Genomic DNA, 18,755 nt, shown 5'->3' with positions numbered 1-18,755 from the left:
TGTTTTTTTGAGACAGGGTCTCACTCTGACGCCCAGGCTGGAGTGCGATCATGGCTCACTGCAGCCTCCACCTCCCAGGCTCAAGAGATCCTCTCACCTCAGCCTCCTGAGTAGGTGGGCCCGCAGGCACAAGCCACCACACCTGGCTAATTTTTAATTTTTTGTAGAGAGGGGTTCTTGCTGTGTTGCTAGGCTGGCCTACAACTCCTGGGCCCAAGCAATCCTCCCACCTCGGCCTCCCAAAGTGCTGGGATTGCAGGTATGAGCTTCTGCACCCAGCCATCAGGGAGGAAGAGCAGGAAACATCTACGCTGAGCCTCATGAGATGGGATAGGGGGAGGAATTAAAGTCATCTCAGACAGAAAGGACCAGAAAAACAGAAGTTTATTTAAGGGTAGGTATGACAGACAGATTTCAGCCCACATGAACGATTTGCCCTGAGATAGAATTAGGCGACCTTTGCCAGGCGGTGTGTCTCAAGCCTGTAATCCCAACACTTTGGGAGGCCAAGGCAGGCAGATCACCTGAGGTCAAGAGTTTGAGACCAGCCTGGCCAACATTGTGAAACCCCGTGTCTACTAAAAATACAAAAATTAGCCAAGTGTGGTGGCACATACCTGTAGTCCCAGCTACTAGGGAGGCTGAGGCACGAAAATCGCTAGAACCCAGGAAGTGGAGGTTGCAGTGGGTTGAGATCACACCACTGCACTCCAGCCTGGGTGACAGAGAGAGACTCCATCTCCAAAAACAAAACAAAACAAAACAAGACAAAACAAAACAAAACAATTCAGCAACCTTCAAACGTAGCAAGTTCCCCCTCCATAGTGGTATTCAAACAAGTAGAGGCAGTCCCACTGTTGAGTGGGGAGAGTGGGCCAGAGGTCCTTAAATATCCTTCCCGGTCATGGATTCATTCTGTGGCTGTGATTAGGCTGGACTCAAGGGAAGGGGATGGATACAGGTCCCCAAGGGTTCAAGCTGGTCGTAGTCTGACGTGCATCTGTTCCTGCTCTATCAGGTACTTTGGTCCTCGGTGGATGTCCTTGGGTCCCCATGAACCACTGACTCCAAGTTCTGCAGTGTGGGGCTTATGTGAAAGGGACAGGGGAAAAGGAAACAGGCTGTGCCCGGGGCCCAATCTCAGAGTTTTCTCCCCCGACATCTGTTGAGTCTGCATGTGGGCAATGTTTCTTGCTAGCTTCTTCCTGTATTCACTCTCTCTGGTTCCCTTTCATCATAAAACCCTGCTGTTGCCCAAGTTTTGGCTACCACGTGGCTAAGCAGCTAAATGCTACATTTCCCAACCTCTCTTGTAGTTGGGTGTGGCCATGTAGCCACATTCCCAGCAGATGTGATGTGTTCTACTTTTAGGTTATGCCCTAAAATTGAAGAGGTGTGGCCTCCTCTGTCTCTTCCACACTCTTTCCACAGGCTGAGATGCAAATGTGATGGCAGGTATTGGAGTAGCTATTTTGGGCCTCAAAGTGGAAGCCACGTTTTAGGTGTGGCAGAACAATGAGTAAAAATAGCTGGAATCCTCAACACAATGGAGCTGCCATTTGAACCCAGGAGGACTTGGGGCTAAGTAAGAGAGGAGTAACTTTCTATCCTGTTTTGATTCTTCGTAATAGCAACCCAAACCTGTATCTCAATCAATAAATCATCTCAGCTCCAACCACACTTCTTGTTTGCCCCATATTTTTCTCAACTCTGGTCCTGAGACATAGCACTGAGTAAGAATCTCCCTCCCCCATCTCACTTCCCAGAACCCTGTCCCACAGCCCCCTTGGCCTGGGGACCCACCTCATATCCGAAGACAATAAGATCCCTGAATATGAGCCCTGAGTGACCTACAGCAAATCCCTTATTATTTCTTTCCCTCCCTCCCTCCCTCCCTTCCTCCTTTCCTTCCTCTTTCTTTCCCTCCTTCTCTCTCTCTCTCCCTCTCTCTTTCTTCCTCTCTTTTTTTCTTTTTTTGAGACGGAGTTTTGCTCTTGTTGCCCAGGCTGGAGTGCAATGGCACAATCTTGGCTCACCACACCCTCTGCCTCCTGGGTTCAAGCGATTCTCCTGCCTCAGCCTCCCAAGTAGCTGGGATTACAAGCATGCGCCACCACACCTGGCTACTTTTGTATTTTTAGTAGAGATGGGGTTTCTCCATATTGGTCAGGCTGATCTCGAACTGTTGACCTCAGGTGATCCACCTGCCTTGGCCTCCCAAAGTGCTGGGATTACAGGTATGAGCCACTGCGCCCTGGCTCGCTCTTTTCTTTCTTTTTCTTTCTCTTTCTTTCTTTCTTTCTTTCTTTCTTTCTTTCTTTCTTTTTCTTTCTCTTTCTTTCTTTCTTTCTTTTTCTTTCTCTTTCTTTCTTTCTTTTTCTCCTTTCTCCTCTTTCTTTCTCTCCTTTCCTTTCTTTCTTCCTTTGTTCCTTTCTTTCGTTCTTTTCTTTCCTTCCCTTTCTCTTTCTTTCTTTTCTTTCTCTCCTTCCTTTCTTCCTTTCTTTCTTTTCTTTCTCTTTCTTTCTTTCTTTCTTTCTTTCTTTCTTTCTTTCTTTCTTTCTTTCTTTCTTTCTTCTCTCTCTCTTTTTCAATACATGGTTTCACTCTATTGCTCAGGCTGGAGTGCAGTGGCACCATCATGGCTTACTGCAGCCTCCAACTGGGTTCAAGGGATCCTCCAACTTCAGCCTCTGAGCAACTAGGACTACAGGCATGAGCCACCATGCTTTTCTAATTTTTAAATTTTTGTAGAGACAGGGTCTTGGTATGTTGCCTAGGCTGGTCTCGAACTCCTGGCCTCAAGCGATCCTCCCTCCTTGGCCTCCCAAAGGCTGGGAGGCTGAGGTGGGCAGATCATTTGAGGTCAGGAGTTTGAGACCAGCCTGGCCAACATGATGAAACCCTATCTCTACTAAAAATACAAAAATTGGCCAGGCATGGTGGCTGATGCCTGTAATCCCAGCACTTTGGGAGGCCAAGGCGGGTGGATCATGAGGTCAGGAGATTGAGACCATCCTGGCCAACATGGTGAAACCCTGTTTCTACTAAAAATACAAAAATTAGCCAGGCGTGGTGGCAGGTGCCTATAGTCCCAGCTACTCAGGAGGCTGAGGCAGGAGAATAGCTTGAACCCAGGAGGCAGAGGTTGCAGTGAGCTGAGATCATGCCACTGCACTCCAGCCTGAGCGACAGAGTGAGACTCTGTATCAAAAAAACAAAAAAACAAAAATTAGCCGGGTGTGGTGGTGCTCACCTGTAATCCCAGCTACTCAGGGGGCTTAGGCATGAGAATTGCTTGAACCCGGGAGGCAGAGGTTGCAGTGAGCCAAGATGGTGCCACTGCACTCTAGCCTGAGCAACAGAGTGAGACTCTGTCTCAAAAAAAAAAAATTGTAGAAATGGGGTCTTACTATGATGCTCAGGCTGGTCTTGAACTCCTAGGCTCAAGTAATCTTCCTACCTCAGCCTCCTAAACTGCTGTGATTACAGGCATGAGCCACTGCTCCCAGACTTTAGTTTTTGTTTGTTTGTTTTGAGACAGAGTTTCCCTCTGTCACCCAGGCTGGAGTGCAATGGCACAATCTCGGCTCACTGCAACCTCTACCTCCTGGGTTCAAGCGATTCTACTGCCTCAGCCTCCTGAGTAGCTGGGATTACAGGCACCTGCCATCATGCTCGGCTAATTTTTGGTATTTTTAGTAGAAACGGGGTTTCACCATGTTGGTCAGGCTGGTCTTGAACTCCTGACCTCATGATGCGCCCGCCTCGGCCTCCCAAAGTGCTGGGATTACAGGCGTGAGCCACTGTGCCCGGCCCTGGCCTTTAATATTTTAAATCTCAGTTTTCTCTGTCTTTTACATGGCACTCATAAGTAGCATTCCTGTCTATGAACAGGACACAATCAACAAAAACAGACAGGCGCTGGGGAGGGCTGTGTTTCATGGGCAGTATTGCAAAAAAGCAGAAGAAATTCCTTTCCACTACGTAGGAGCCCACAGAAATGTATGCACTAAAATATATGCAAGCAAAAACAAACAAACCAAAAGCCGCATTCACAGCGTAGACCCTCCAAGAGCAGGAACACTCCCTGCCCCAGATACATACACCAAACACAAATACACATCAAAGATGCTCTCTCAGGCTCATGAATGTGCAGGCACAGGCAGGCACACACGTGCCCGAACAAAAACACACAAAGAGCAAGGATGAACACACACCCAAGCTGTGGCTGCCGTGTGTGTCTACTTATTGTTGCTGCCACCCTGGAGGAGCCCGTTTCTTCTGTAGCTTTCTTTTCTGGGGGTATCTTCCTGGCTCTGCCCCTCCATTCCGGGCCTCTCACTCCCCATCTTGCACTTTTGCTAGGGTTGGAGGTGCTTTCCTGGTAGCCCCTCAGAGACTCAGTCAGCGGGGATAAGTCCTGGGGTGGGGGGTGTGGCAAGCCGGCCTGGATCCTGTCCTGGGTCCTCCTTCCTCCGCAGTCCCGTCTCTATTGCTGGGTGTAGTATTCGTGGTCTGGCCTCATCTGGGGAATGACGAAAAGCAGGTGGTGAAAGGGACAGAGATCTGGGTTCTAATTCTGGCTCTCCCACTCACTTGATTTGTGACTCCCCGGAAGGACCCACCCTCTCTAGCCTCAATTTCTGTGTCTGTAAGTCAAATTTCCCTTCAATTGGAAAGGTTCTGTGTTCCCACTTTGCTCTGGCCACTAGGAAACTCACAGTCAAACATATGTCTCGTTTTATTCTGCATCAAGACAACAGTTGCCTGATCCCTCCTCCCCACCCAATCGCACACCTTCCGGCCTGTCCTTCATGGCAGAAGCACCACCTTGAGCTCTCTGGGCCCCCCAAATCCTTACCTCCAGCTCTGTCTCAGCGCCGTGCCCCTCGCTTCTTCCTCTCTGAATTCTGCAGCTTGGTCACCAGTTTCCTCTCGTGCCCGCCAGGGCTGGGGCGGTTGGTGTTGGCAGCAGCTTCTCTCTTGGTGCGACCTTTCCGGCCTCTGCCTCCTGTAACCAAGGCAGGAGTCAGAGGTGAAGTGGGCATAGGAATGATGAGAGGCCCTGTTAGAGGAGAGGCAGGGGTTCGGGGTTGCGGGGATGGGAAGAGCAGGGAGAAGCCTGCTGCTTCCCCTCTGTGGAATGTGGGACCCCAGAAGTGTGTGAGGTCCCAGGCTGAGTAACATAGCACTCCTGGGATAAGGGACTAGACAGTAGTGATGTGAGGGTCCAAGGAACAGGTGGGCTAGGAAAGGTTGAGTGGGCTGGGCAGGGTGGCTCACTCCTGTAATCTCAGCACTTTGGGAGGCCAACGCAGGAGAATTGCTTGAGCCCAGGAATTTGAGATCAGCCTGGGCAACATAGTGAGACCCCATCTCACCACTACAGGTGGTGCACACCTGAAGTTCCAGCCACTCAGGAGACTGAAGCAGGAGGATCACTTGAGCCCAGGAATTCGAGGCTGTGGTGAGTTCTGATCACACTACTCTGCACTCCAGCCTCGGTGACAGAGTGACTCTCTCTCAAAAAAAAAAAAAAAAAGAAGAAGAAACGAAGAGGAAAGGAAAGGAAATGAGAGGAAACGAGAGGGGTGGGTCCTGATTTCAGGAGAGGACGAAGGACCGTGGAGATGGCTGAGTGGGCCTTACCGAGGTAGGAATGGGCCAGGCTGTAGAGGTCAGATTCATCCAGGCTGGGGTCCTCGTCCTCCGGGCCTGGGGGCTGCTGGGGGGCGCTGGTTGCTGGTGGGAAGGCGGCCATCGTGCCTGGCTTGTCCTCCCTGCCTCTCTTCTTCTCCTAACGCTTTGTCTGTCTCTGCTTTCCTGGCCCCAGGCCTCTCCACTCCCAGTCCACTCCCTCAGCTTATAAGGCTGTGTCTCCTCCTCAGACCACAGTCTGGCTCCAGCCCATGAGGCCTTGTCTGATGCAATCTGGCCCCTTCCCAAAATCCAGCCCAGTAAACACAGTCATAAGACGGGAAGAGTCAGTCCCTGAGTCCAGCCCCACTCGCCTCCTCCCTCCCAGGCTCACCCAGCTGGATATTTTCCATAGAGGAGGTCCCGCTTCTCGGCAGAAAGCAGGGAAGAGGCAGGATCTGGGCTTAAACACTCCTTGGGATCATGGCCTCACCTGATCGAGGGCTTCACCTGGGCCCAGGGTTGATGGCCACACAGCTGACCCCCGCACCCCAATTCTCGCTGAGATGCAGGACGTGAGGAAGGAGGGGGAAGGGATATCAGCACACCTGTGCCAGGGACAAGTCAGCGGCTTCCACTCAGTCACACTCAACATCTTGTTTTTCTTCTTCTTTTTTTTTTTTTTTTTTGAGATGGAGTCTCTGTTGCCCGGCTGGAGTGCAGTGGTGTGATCTTGGCTCACTGCAACCTGCAACCTCCTCCTCCCGGGTTCAAGCAATTCTCCTGGCTCAGCTTCCCGAGTAGCTGGGATTATAGGCACCTGCCACCACGTCTGGCTAATTTTTGTATTTTTAGTAGTGATGGGGTTTCACCGTGTTGGCCAGGCTGATCTTGAACTCCTGACCTCGAGTGATCTGCCCACCTCAGCCTCCCAAAGTGCTGGGATTACAGGCATGAGCCACACCCTTTTTTTTTTTTTTCTATGAGAAACATCTTGGAAAACCCCTTAATATCCTGAAACAGGGTCCCCAGTAATGTAATCTCCCTCACCTAGGAGGAGGGTGGCAGAGGGTTGGAGAGTTCAGGGTCTGGAGCCAGATGCCCTTGGTTCAATCCCCTGACCCACCACTTTCCGTGTGACCTTGGGCGAATCCCTTCACCTCTCTGTGCCTTGGTTTCCAATTCTGTAAAATAAGGATGATAATAATTGTATCTTCTTCATAGAGTTGGGGAGAGGATCAAATGAGATAATGTTTGAAAGACACTTGCCACAGTGCCTGGTGACAGAGGGAGACCCTGTCTCAAAAACAAATTATAATAAAATAATATGTATTTCAAAATATGGATATACTGAGGCAGAAGACATAATGAGGCCAAGCACGGTGGCTCATACCTGTAGTCCCAGCACTTTGGGAGATCCACAAAACGGGTGGATCACCTGAGGTCAGGAGTTTGAGACCAGCCTGTCCAATATGGCGAAATCCCATCTCTACTAAAAATACAAAAATTAGCCTGGCGTGGTGGCAAGTTCCTGTAATCCCAGCTACTCCGGAGGCTAAGGCAGGAGAATCGCTTGAACCCGGGAGGCAGAGGTTGTGGTGAGCTGAGATCGAGCCACTGCACTCCAGCCTCAGCAACAGAACGAGACTGTGTCTGAAAACAAAAACAAAAACACAAAAAGCTGAACTTCTGCTTGTGTTTCTCCCTTGCCTGAGCCGGAATTGAATTTAGCCTTTGTTTTCCCAGATTTGGATGATGTATGAGTTCCTTAACACCCAGGAAATGAAAGTGAAGACAGGATACTTGAATGAAAACAGGATTGGGGCAATAATAACAGACCAGGTGATCAGAGAAAGAGAAAAATAATTTTAAATTAAGCAAAGATTGGCCTAGGGCGTAGCTCATGCCTGTAATTCCAGGGCTCTGGGAGGGTAAGCTGGGAGGACTGCTTGAAGGTGGGAGTTCAAGGCCAGCTTGGGCAATAGAGCAAGACTCCGTCCTTTTTTTGTTTGTTTTTGTCTTGAGACGGAGTCTCACTCTGTCACCAGGCTGGAGTGCAGTGGTATGATCTCGGCTCACTGCAACCTCCGCCTCCTGGGTTCAAGTGATTGTCCTGCCTCAGCCTCCTGAGTAGCTGGGATTACAGGCATGTGCCACCACGCCCAGCTAATTTTTATATTTTTAGTAGAGATGGGGTTTCACCATGTTGGCCAGGCTGGTCTCAAACTCCTGACCTCAGGTGATCTGCCCGCCTTGGCCTCCCAAAGTGCTGGGATTACAGGCGTGAGCCACCCGGCCAGTATCTGTTTTATTTGTTTGTCCCCACTGGCATGCAACCGTTGGTTTAGTTTAGTTAATGGTTAAAGGAGTAGGCTCTGGAACAGGGCTTCCCAGGTCTAAAGCTTGGTTCTACCCCCTCGTTAGCTGTGTGACCTTAGAGAAGCTTAGTCTGCACGTTTGTTTACTCATCTATATAATGGGGTTAATGGCACCTAGGCTGGATAAGGTGAGGCACACCTGCAATCCCACTGTTTTGAGAGGCTGAGGTGGAAGGATCACTTGAGGCCAGGAGTTTGAGGCTGCAGTGAGCTATGATCATGCCACTGCACTCCAAAAAGAAAAAGAAAAGAAGGCCGGGGCCGGGCACGGTGGCTCACACCTGTAATCCCAGCACTTTGGGAGGTCGAGGTGGGTGGATCATGAGATCAGGAGCTCGAGACCAGCCTAGCTAACATGGTGAAATACAAAAATTACCTAGGCGCAGTGGTGTGTGCCTGTAATCCCAGCTACTCAGGAGGCTGAGGCAGGAGAATCGCTTGAACCCAGGAGGCAGAGGTTGCAGTGAGCTAAGATCGCACCACTGCACTCCAGCCTGGACGACAGAGTGAGACTTGGTCTCAAAAAAAAAAAAAAAAAAAAAGTCTTAGCTCAGTGCCTAGCAGATAATCAGTGTGCAATAAATGCTTGCTATTTTAATTATCATTATTCTCGGGGCAGGAATCTTTCCTGCCGTATTGTATCCTCAATGCCTGGCACTCAGTCTGAGCTCAGTAATGTCTAGTTGAATACATGAGGCTCTGCTAAGATCAGTGTTGCTTGTTCAGTTTCCACCTGCTCTGCAATGCAGGAACTGAGAGGCCAATTCTAGCCTCACAGGGGACCACAGAAACACTGTGATTGTCCCAGATGGAGCCAGGGAAGGAGGTCTCCCTGGGCTTGATCTTGCAGGTGCTGGAAGAAGGAAGCCTACAAGAGAGAAGGAGGCGGGGCATGGTGGCTCACACCTATAATCCCAGCACTTTGGCAGGCCGATGAGGTTGGGCGGGTCACCTGAGGTCAGGAGTTCGAGACCAGCCTGGCCAACATGGTGAAACCCTGTCTCTACTAAAAATACAAAAATTAGCCGGGCGTGGTGGCGGGCATCTGTAGTCCCAGCTGCTGGGGAGGCTGAGGCTGGAGAATGGCATGAACCCGGAAGGCGGAGCTTGCAGTGAGCCGAGATTGCGCCACTGCACTCCAGCCTGGGCGACAGAGCGAGACTCCATCTCAAAAAAAAAAAAAAAAAAAAGGCCAGGTGTGGTAGTTCACGCCTGTAATCCCAGCACTTTGGGAGGCCGAGGCGGGTGGATCATAAGGTCAGGAGTTCGAGACCAGCCTGGCCAACATGGTGAAACTCCGTCTTTGCTAAAAATACAAAAATTAGCTGGGCGTGGAGGCATGTGCCTGTAATCCAAGATACTCAGGAGGCTGAGGCGGGAGAATCTCTTGAACCCAGGAGGCGGAAATTGCAGTGAGCCAAGATCGCACCATTGCACTCCAGCCTGCTGGAACCCATCTGGCACGGACCTGCAGGGCTCTAGACGTGGCTCCATGGGAAAAGTAGAGGTGTGCTTTTTGTTACAGGACCAATAGATTTGTATGCCTGCTGCCCTGTCACAGCCCTATTACACTGGACAGCAGGGATGCAGTAGAGAGAGTTTCATGATCACAGGGCACTGTGCAAGGGGATGGGAGGAGACCCGCAAATGCATCTCCCCAGGGAATTCTGGGATGGGGCTTTTAAGGGGATTATGGAGGGTGAGGCGCTAGAAAACTGGGGTCATTGGTCAGAGCAAGGGAGATGAAATCATCACGATGTGAAAAAGACATTTTTGGGGAGTCAGCTCCTGGTGGGGTCCTTCAGGTTGGCGGAATCAGTCGCTTCACTGGCACACAGGACCTGAAGGAATTTCTCAAAAGGAACATTTAATGTTTCATAATGTTCAAGTTGCTATCTCTAGTGCAGTTTAGGGGAACTATGATCTTGTAACCAGGTCTACGTGATTCTAGAACAGCAGGCACCAGACAACTAAGAGGAAGCAGATCGGGGGCAGCTGACCTCATGATCAGCGCTGGGTGTGCTGCAAGCCTGGCTTGTTTCCATTTCTCCTCTCTGTTCTCTGATTAATTGCATGAGGTTTACAGGGATGGTTTCATTTTCCCATCCTCAAGCCTCCAGGTGCGTGTAAAATCTGCCACAAGGAAGTTTATTTTCTTCCTGCTTAGGGTTATACCTTCGTGACGTTGCTAGGCACATCTATGACAACCCAGCGCCATCAGCTTGGAGTAAACGCAGAGGGCTGGGAGCTCCCAGGAGGGCACCTAACCTCTCTGGAGATAGGGAGATGAAGGCACACTTCCTGGAGGAGGTGAAGCTTGTTTTCTAATTCTTTTATTTTTAATTCATTAATTAAATTTTAATTTTCTTTTCTTTTTTCTTTTTTTTTCTTTTTTTTTGAGACGGAGTCTTGCTCTGTCACCCAGGCTGGAGTGCAGTGGCACGATCTTGGCTCACTGCAACTTCTGTGTCCCAGGTTCAAGTGATCCTCCTGTCTCAGCCTCCTGAGTAGCTGGAATCACAGGTGTGCACCACAACGCCCAGCTAATTTTTGTATTTTTAGTAGAGACGGGGTTTCATCATGTTGGCCAGACTGATTTCGAACTCCTGACCTCAAGTCATCAGCCCGCCTCGGCTTCCAAAGTGCTAGGATTACAGGCATGAGCCATTGCACCCGGCCTATTTATTTATTTTTGAGACAGGTTCTCACTCTGTCGACCAGGCTGAATACAGTGGAGCAATCTTGCTCACTGCAGCCTCGACCTCTAGGGCTCAAGGGATCCTCCCACCTCAGCCTCCCAAGTAGCTGGGACTTTAGGCACGCACCACCACGCCCAGCTAATTTTATTTTTTGTAGAGATGAGGTCTCCCTATGTTGCCGAGACTGGTCTTGAACTCCTGGGCTAAAGTGATCCTCTTACCTCGGCCTCCCAAATTGCTGGGATTACAGGCATGAGTCACCATGCCAGGCCTAGAGGCAAAGTTTGAACAAGAATGACTGTTTGTGGGCCAGATGCAAAGGCTCACACCTGTAATCCCAGCACTTTGAGAGGCTGAGGCAGGAGGATTGCTTGAGCCCAGGAATTCAAGACCAGCCTGGGCAACATAGCGAGACCTCATCTTTACAAAAAAAAAAAATACAAAAATTAGCCAGGCATGGTGGTGCATGCCTGTAGCTCCAAGTACTCAGGAGGCTGAGGCAGGAGGATGACTTGAGCCCAGGAGGTTGAGGCTACAGTGAGCCATGATCGCACCACTGCACTCCAGTCTAGGCAACAGAGCGAGACTTCCTCTCTGTTGGATAGCCTGAGGGATGTGCAAAGTCACTAGCTCAAAGGAACAGAAGCTTCCCAGGCTGAAGGCAGAATGTGTAATTAAGGTGGTTTGGACATCGCTGTGTTCCAAGAGGACAAAAGAAATCAAATGAGGTTAAACAAAATATATCCATATGATCTCACAACCCCATTCCAGATAAAAATGTCAAATCTGGCAGCTGCATTTGGAAGTTTGCTTGGCTGTGTGATATCATCGTTTTAAATATCAATGGATGCTGTCTTTTCTTTTTTTTTTTCTTTGAGACGGAGTTTCGCTCTTGTTGCCCAGGCTGGAGTACAGTGGCGCAATCTCAGCTCGCTGCAAATTCCGCTTCCTGGGTTCAAGTGAGTCTCCTGCCTCAGTTTCCCTAGTAGCTGGGATTACAGGCAGACGCCATGATGCCCAGCTAATTTTTGTATTTTTAGTAGAGACGGGGTTTCAACATGTTGGTCAGGCTGGTTTCGAACTCCTAACCTCAGGTGATCCGCCCGCCTCAGCCTTCCAAACTGCTAGGATTATAGGCGTGAGCAACCGCGCCCGGCCAGATGCTGTCTTTAATGGGTGGTTTGGCAACATTGATAAGATTTTGAAATGCTCATATCCCCCTGATATTGCAGTTCCACTTTCAGGGTCTCTCCTACAGAAATCTTCCCAGAGGTGAGTAAAGAGGCAGGTACAAGGAAGTTCACTTGTTTGTAGTAGTGAAAAACAGGCAACCCAGCCTGGGCAACACAGCGAGACCCCATCTCTTAAAAAAAAAAAAAAAAAAAAAAAGCCTGGCATGGTGGTGTGTACCTGTAGTTCCAGCTACTCAGGGGGATGAGGCAGGAGGATCACTTGAGCCATGATGGTGCCTCTGCACTCCAGCCTGGGTGACAGAGCAAGACCCTGTCTCTAAAAAAACAAAAACCAAAAATCAGAAACAACCTAAATGTCCATCAGTAGGTGACTGATCAGTTTCCTTCTGTGAAACACTGTAGCCATTCAATACTCTTTAGAGAGAGTCTGTAGCTGTATCTCTGATGAGAAAGATGTCCATGATACATTCTTAATGAAAAACACAGGTTGCAGAACATCATGTGCACTACAAATTATATTTTTGCATTAAATGTATAGATTAACTGTGAGTAATACACAGTTTTCACTATAATAGAGGTGTGACATTTTTCTCCTGACAACTAAAATAGACAGATAGCCAGATAAAACACAGTAGTAGAAAAATCTAGAATAAGGCCGGACGGGGTGGCTCATGCCTGTAATGCCAGCACTTTAGGAGGCCAAGGCGTGTGGATAACCTGAGGTCAGGGGTTCGAGATCAGCTTGACCAACATGGTGAAACCCTGTCTCTACTAAAAATACAAAAGTTAGCTGGGCTTGGTGGCACATGGCTGTAATCCCAGCTACTTGGGAGGCTGAGGTAGGAGAATCGCTCAAGCCCAGGAGGTGGAGGTTGCAGTGAGCTGAAATTGCAACATTGCACTCCAGCCTGGGCAACAAGAGCGAAACTCCGTCTCCCAAAAAAAAAAAAAAAAAGAGAGACAGAAAGAAAGAAAGGAAAGAAAGAAAGAAAGAAAGAGAAAGAAAGAAAGAGAGAGAGAAAGGAAAGAAGCAAAAAATCTAGAATAATAAATTTTATTACTGATGTCTTCTGAGAGATCAGCAAACCCGACCCCATTTAACAGAAGAGGAAAGTAAAGACCAGAGAGGCATGCATTCTCCAGTCTACAAATGTTTAGGGTACTAACCATGTGCCAGGCACTTGCTTGGTGCTGGGACTATAAAAGTAAACATGGAGCCGGGCACGGTGGCTCATTCCTGTAATCCCAGTACTCTGAGAGGCCGAGGCGGGTAGACCACCTGAGGTCAGGAGTTTGAGAACAGTCTGGCCAATGGTGAAACCCAGTCTCTACTAAAAATACAAAAAATTACCCGGCGTGGTAGCGGGCACCTGTAGTCCCAGCTACTCAGGAGGCTGAGGCAGAAGAATCGCTTGAACCCAGGAGGCGGAGGTTGCAGTGAGCCGAGATGGCACCATCACACTCCAGCCTGGGCAACAAAAGCAAAACTCCATCTCCAAAAAAACAAAAAAGTAAACTTGGGCCAGGTGCAGTGGCTCTTGCCTTTGATCTCAGCAAGACAAGTATGTGATCACATACATTGACAAGTATGTGATGATTCAGCACATATCAATACTCTTGCATAGAAAAAAAGGAAATGGCTGGACCTGGTGCTGTAATCCCAGCACTTTGGGAGGCCAAGGCAGGCAGATGGCTTGACCCCAGGAGTTCGAGACCAGCCTGAGCAACATGGCGAAATTCCCATCTCTACAGAAAATACAAAAGTTAGCCAGGTGTGGTGGCTCGTGCCTGTGGTCCCAGCTACTCAGGTGGCTGACGCCAGAGGATCACCTGAGCCTGGGGAGGTCATGGCTGCAGTGAGTGGTGATTGCGCCCCTGCACTCCAGCCTGAGCAACAGAGTGAGACCCTGTCTCAAAACAAAATTTTTTTTTTAATAAAAAGGAAGAAAGAAAAACGGAATATACATGGCTTGTGCTTACCAGGTGTAGACATAAAGATTTTTCCAAACCCTCTTGCTTAAAATGTATCTTTAAAGAAATAGTTACTTTATAGTATAGATTTTCCTTCAAGCTAAAATTTTTATAGCAATTGGGTCATGCCATAAAGCTCTTAAGTATCTGGAAAGAATTTTAAGGGAGCATTATTGGGACAGGGCAGTGGCGGCAGTCCCCCACTCTGATCCAGGCTGTCTGTAAAGAACTTAATAATTAAACTGATCCAAATCATTCTGCCTTTTATTATCACTATCAATTCTCAGCAATGTCAGTAATAAAATATGACCTCCCTAAGAGGTAGGGAGTCCTCCTTACCTCTTAGCACTGTTAAAAAAAAACGAGGCTAGGCGTGGTGGCTCACGCTGTAATCCCAGCACTTTGGGAGGCTGAGGAGGGCAGATTGGTTGAGCCCAGGAGTTTGAGACCAGCCTGGGCCACATGGCGAGACCTCGTCTATACAAAAAATACAAAAATTAAGACCTGGAGCGGTGGTTCATGCCTGTAATCCCCACACTTTGGGAGGCTGAGGCGGGCAGATGACTTGAGGTCAGGAGTTCCAGACCAGCCTGGGCAACATGGTGAAACCCCTGTCTCTACTAAAAATACAAAAACTAGCCCAGCATGGTGGCGCCTGTAATCCCAGCTACTCAAGAGGCTGAGGAAGAAGAATCACTTGAACCCCAGGAGGCGGAGGTTGCAGTGAGCCGAGATCGTGCCACTGCACTCCAGCCTGGGTGACAGAGCAAGGAGCTGTCTAAAAAAAAAAGAAGAAGAAAAAAAAAAACCACCACACACAAAAAGCAAAAATTAGCTGGGCGTGGTGGTGTGTACCTGTAGTCCCAGCTACTTGGGAGGCTGAGGAGGGAGGATTGCTTGAGCCGGGGAGGCAGAGGTCGCAGTGAGCCAAGATTGTGGTATTGAACTCCAGCCTGGGTGACAAAGTGAGACCCTGTCTAAAAAAACAAAACAAAACAAAAAAAACCCCTGAGGTATCCATATTAGCCATCGATTCAGCCCATTCAATTTCTTTTATAGACAGTTTGATTAGTCAAGACCATACTTACAAAAAAACCCCATAAAAATGTCTACCGTCCTAAACAAGATATTTAAGCTCCAGTGAAAATTCTCAAGTCTCAAATCTGTTTCCAGCTGGGGCCACTGACATCTGATGTCCAATGCCGTCACTTCTGGGTTTTCACATTCACCAGGGCTGGTCCTGGTCATCTTCTCCACTGGGCTGTCTGGCCCATGTCCCACGGGGTCAACGTGGAGGGGTCTTTAATGCCCAGGTGTATGTCAAAAAAACAGGGAGGGCAACATCGCACTGTAATTTTTGGTGAAGACTTTTTGGTTGGGATAACAATTCAGGTTTCGTCTGCTCTGGCTGACTTTCTGCCTGAGCGCCCCTGGATAGAGGCACATTCATCGAGCCGCCTGGTGGATAGTGGACTTCAAACGTGGAGTTCTGCTGAAGGTCAAGAGGATTCCAGGGCTCGGTCAGGTGGACCTTGGAGCTCTGCTTGGCGGTTTGTCCAGCCTGCAGCATCAGTCCATCCTCTTAGGGAAGATGTATTCAGTCTCTTGCAGGTCAAGTGCGTCTTCCTTGCGTCCTGATGGGTGGGGTGGTGGGTGGAGACCTGGGCCGGCTCTGCCAGGGAGCGTTGCGGGTGTAGACGGGGTGCCCTGCAAACAATGTGTTGTCCCACTCCACCCACCCCTGGGCCACAGACACCGTCCCCTAACCTCCCTGCTCGGGCCAAGGGGCCACGCCCCCCCTACCCCATGCCCTAGCCCATGTAGAATGAAGCGAGCCCAGACATCATCGTCACCCCCAGCAACAGCGCATCTATGCTGCCATTTTTGCAAGAAAAATTATTTTCCTTTTCTTTTTCTTTTTTTTTTTTTTTTTTGAGACGGAGTCTCACTCTGTCCCCCAGGCTGGAGTGCAGTGGCGCGATCTCAGCTCACCGTCTTCGCCTCGTGGGTTCAGGTGATTCTCCTGCCTCAGCCTCCCAAGTACTAAGTAGCTGAGATTGCAGGTGCAGGCCACCGCACCTGGCTATTTTTTGTATTTTTAGTAGAGACAGATTTCACCATGTTGGCCAGGCCGGTCTCAAACTCCCGACCTCAGGTGATCCCCCGGCCTCGGCCTCCCAAAGTGCTGGGATTACAGGCGTGAGCCACTGCACCCGGCCAGAAAAATTATTTTCATTATTGAAAATAAAAGTAGCGGGGGCAATGAGATGTAAACCAAACTCTCCAAAGTAGTTATATCCTAGACTGGGGTTCTGGATAATTTTTATTTTCTCCTTTATAGACTCCAGATCTCTGTAGTGTTGGACTTTTGCACAATGTATATCTATTTTATGATCAGAAAAAAGGCAGCATTTAAGAGTTAATGTATTTCATCTCTTTTTCCTTTTGGATTGCAGGCACACTATGCCACCTTCTGGTCATGATATGGTTACGTGTGCCTGCAGCGGGGACAAACACCATTACATTGTGAATAGTTACAATTTCCTCTTTGCCATGGGAGGTCAGATCCTGAGAGAGCTGTGTGTGTGTGTGTGCGCGCGCGCGCGTGTGTGTGTTCTGAGAAAGAGTGTCACTCTTGTCCAGGTTGGAGTGCAGTGCAGTGGCGTATTAACAGCTCACTGCAGCCTCAACCTCCTGGGATCAAGTGATCCTGCAGCCCCACCTCCCTGTCCCTCACCATACCCGGCTGATTTTTTTTTTTTCTTTGAGACAGAGTCTTGCTCTGTCACCCAGGCTGGAGTGCAGTGGTGCAATCTCAGCTCACTGCAACCTCCGCCTCTCGGGTTCAAGCGATCCTCCTGCCTCAGCCTCCCTAGTAGCTGGGACTACTGGCGAGCATCACCATGCCTGGCTAATTTTTTTTTTTTTTTTTTTTTTTATGAGGCTGGAGTGCAGTGGCACCATCTCAGCTCACTGCAACCTCCACCTCTTGGGTTCAAGCGATTCTCCTGCCTCAGCCTCACCAAGTAGCTGGGATTACAGGCATGCGCCACCACGCCCAGCTAATTTTTGTATTTTTAGTAGAGACAGGGTTTCACCATGTTGGCCAGGCTGATCTTGAACTCTTGACCTCAGGTGATCCACCCGCCTTGGCCTCTGGAAGTGTTGGGATTACAGGTGTGAGCCACCCCGCCTGGTCTGATTTTTAAATTTTTTGTAGAGATGAGATCTCACTCTGTTATCCAGGCTGGTCTTGAATTCCTGGGCTCAAGCAGTCCTCCTGCCTCAATCTCAGTAGTAGCTGGGACTACAGGTGCATGCCACCACGCCTGGCTAATTAAAAAGAATTTTTTTGTAGAGACAGGATCTTGCTATGTTTTCCAGGCTGGAGTGCAGTGGCACAATCATAGTTCACTGTTGCCTTGAACTCTTGGCCTCAAGTGATCCTCTAGCCTCAGTCTCCCAAAGCAGTGGGATTGTAGGCATGTGCCACTCTGGCCAGAATAGATGAGGGGAGATCATTTAAGACGGCATTGCTCAGTCTCACTAGTGGGCATACATCTCAGAGAAATCTTCACATAGACCACAGGGGAATAAGCACGAGGTTGTTCACTGTGGCATTGTTTGTGGTAGCCAGTAGTAGTTGGAGGCAACTTACAGGTCCATCATAACTGAAATGTGGGTGCCCACTTCGAAATATTGCATGGTTGCTGTAAGTCCCAGGTAAAGTATGCACACAATGACAAGTGTTGAAAGCAGAGGGCTGAGGCCTGGCACACTGGCTCACGCCTGTAATCCCAGCAACTTTGGGAGGCTGAGGTGAGTGGATCACCTGAGGTCAGGAGTTTGAGACCAGCCTGGCCAACATGGTGAAACCCCATCTCTACTAAAAATACAAAAAAATTAGCTGGGCATTGTGGCGCGCGTCTGCACTCCAGCCTGAGTGACAGAGTGAGACCCTGTCCCAAAAAAATTTTACAAATAACAAATAAATAGAGACGCCGTGCAGAGCCCAATGACGAAGCGTGTCATTAAGTAGAAATAAGTAACTCGACACCAGCCATTAAAAAAACAGAAAGCCTTTGCAGTTGTTTAGGGAAGGTGTCCCTACCTTGGCTTAGGGTGGATGTGGTGGAGATGAAAATAGGTGGATTGTGTTATATGAATGAATACGCGTAAAGGATTTTGAACAGTGCCCGGTACACAGCAAGTGCCCAACAAATGTGTTTTTATATTGCAGACATGTGGTGGATTGAATGAGGGAGGGGAGGGAAAGGGTGATGTCAGGGATAACCCCCAGGTGCTGGCTCAGGACATTGTACTAAGTAGGAGGTGGGACATGAAAACTGAGTATAGATCATTCTTTTGAGAAACGTGGATGTGGAGAAGACGGAGCAATTTTTACATGTGGACAACACTCTAAAACACTTTTTAAAAAGTTAATCGATACATGTTTATTGTAGAAAAATCAGAAATTAACGATAAAATTTTAAAACAGGGCAGAGACCAAAATAATTTAAAAAACAACTGTGAGCTCCAAATCTCTCCTGATCAGTGACTAGGGTTGATTTTTAAAATTTATTTTATTTATTTATTTTTTGAGACAAGAGTCTTGCTCTGTTGCCCAGACTGGAGTGCAGTGGCACAATCTTGGCTCACTGCAACCTCCGCCTCCTGAGTTCAAGTGATTCTTTCCTGCTTCAGCCTCCAGAGTAGCTGGGACTACAAGTGTGTGCCACCATGCCTGGCTAATTTTTGTATTTTTAGTAGAGACATGGTTTCACCATATTGGCCAGGCTGGTCTCAAACTCCTGACCTCGTGATCCACCCCCTCGGCCTCCCAAAGTTCTGGGATTACAGGCATGAATCACCGCGCC

The 18,755-nt window shown here is 48.9% G+C and overlaps 1 protein-coding gene across 2 annotated transcripts; it reads right to left on the bottom strand.

The window, feature by feature from the left end:
• Positions 1 to 366: 366 nt before the first annotated feature.
• NUPR1 (nuclear protein 1, transcriptional regulator) lies at positions 367 to 5,999 on the bottom strand. 2 transcript variants are annotated; one of them, XM_055298324.2, is made up of 3 exons: positions 5,650 to 5,999; positions 4,862 to 5,065; positions 367 to 4,525 (listed from the first exon to the last, which is right to left on the bottom strand). In XM_055298324.2, the coding sequence occupies exons 1-2, from the start codon at positions 5,759 to 5,761 to the stop codon at positions 4,875 to 4,877; spliced, it is 303 nt and encodes a 100-aa protein (XP_055154299.1). In that variant the 5' UTR covers positions 5,762 to 5,999; the 3' UTR covers positions 367 to 4,525; positions 4,862 to 4,874. The 2 variants fall into 2 exon arrangements, with proteins under 2 accessions (XP_055154299.1, XP_055154300.1); XM_055298325.2 differs by having other exon boundaries at positions 4,862 to 5,011; positions 5,650 to 5,970.
• Between the last annotated feature and the right edge of the window lie 12,756 nt (positions 6,000 to 18,755).

This window comes from Symphalangus syndactylus, chromosome 11, assembly GCF_028878055.3.
Source record: "Symphalangus syndactylus isolate Jambi chromosome 11, NHGRI_mSymSyn1-v2.1_pri, whole genome shotgun sequence".
Classification (NCBI taxonomy): Eukaryota; Metazoa; Chordata; class Mammalia; order Primates; family Hylobatidae; genus Symphalangus; species Symphalangus syndactylus.
The sequence above is the reverse complement of the archived record's forward strand: the minus strand, read 5'-3'. Positions and strand labels throughout refer to the sequence as shown.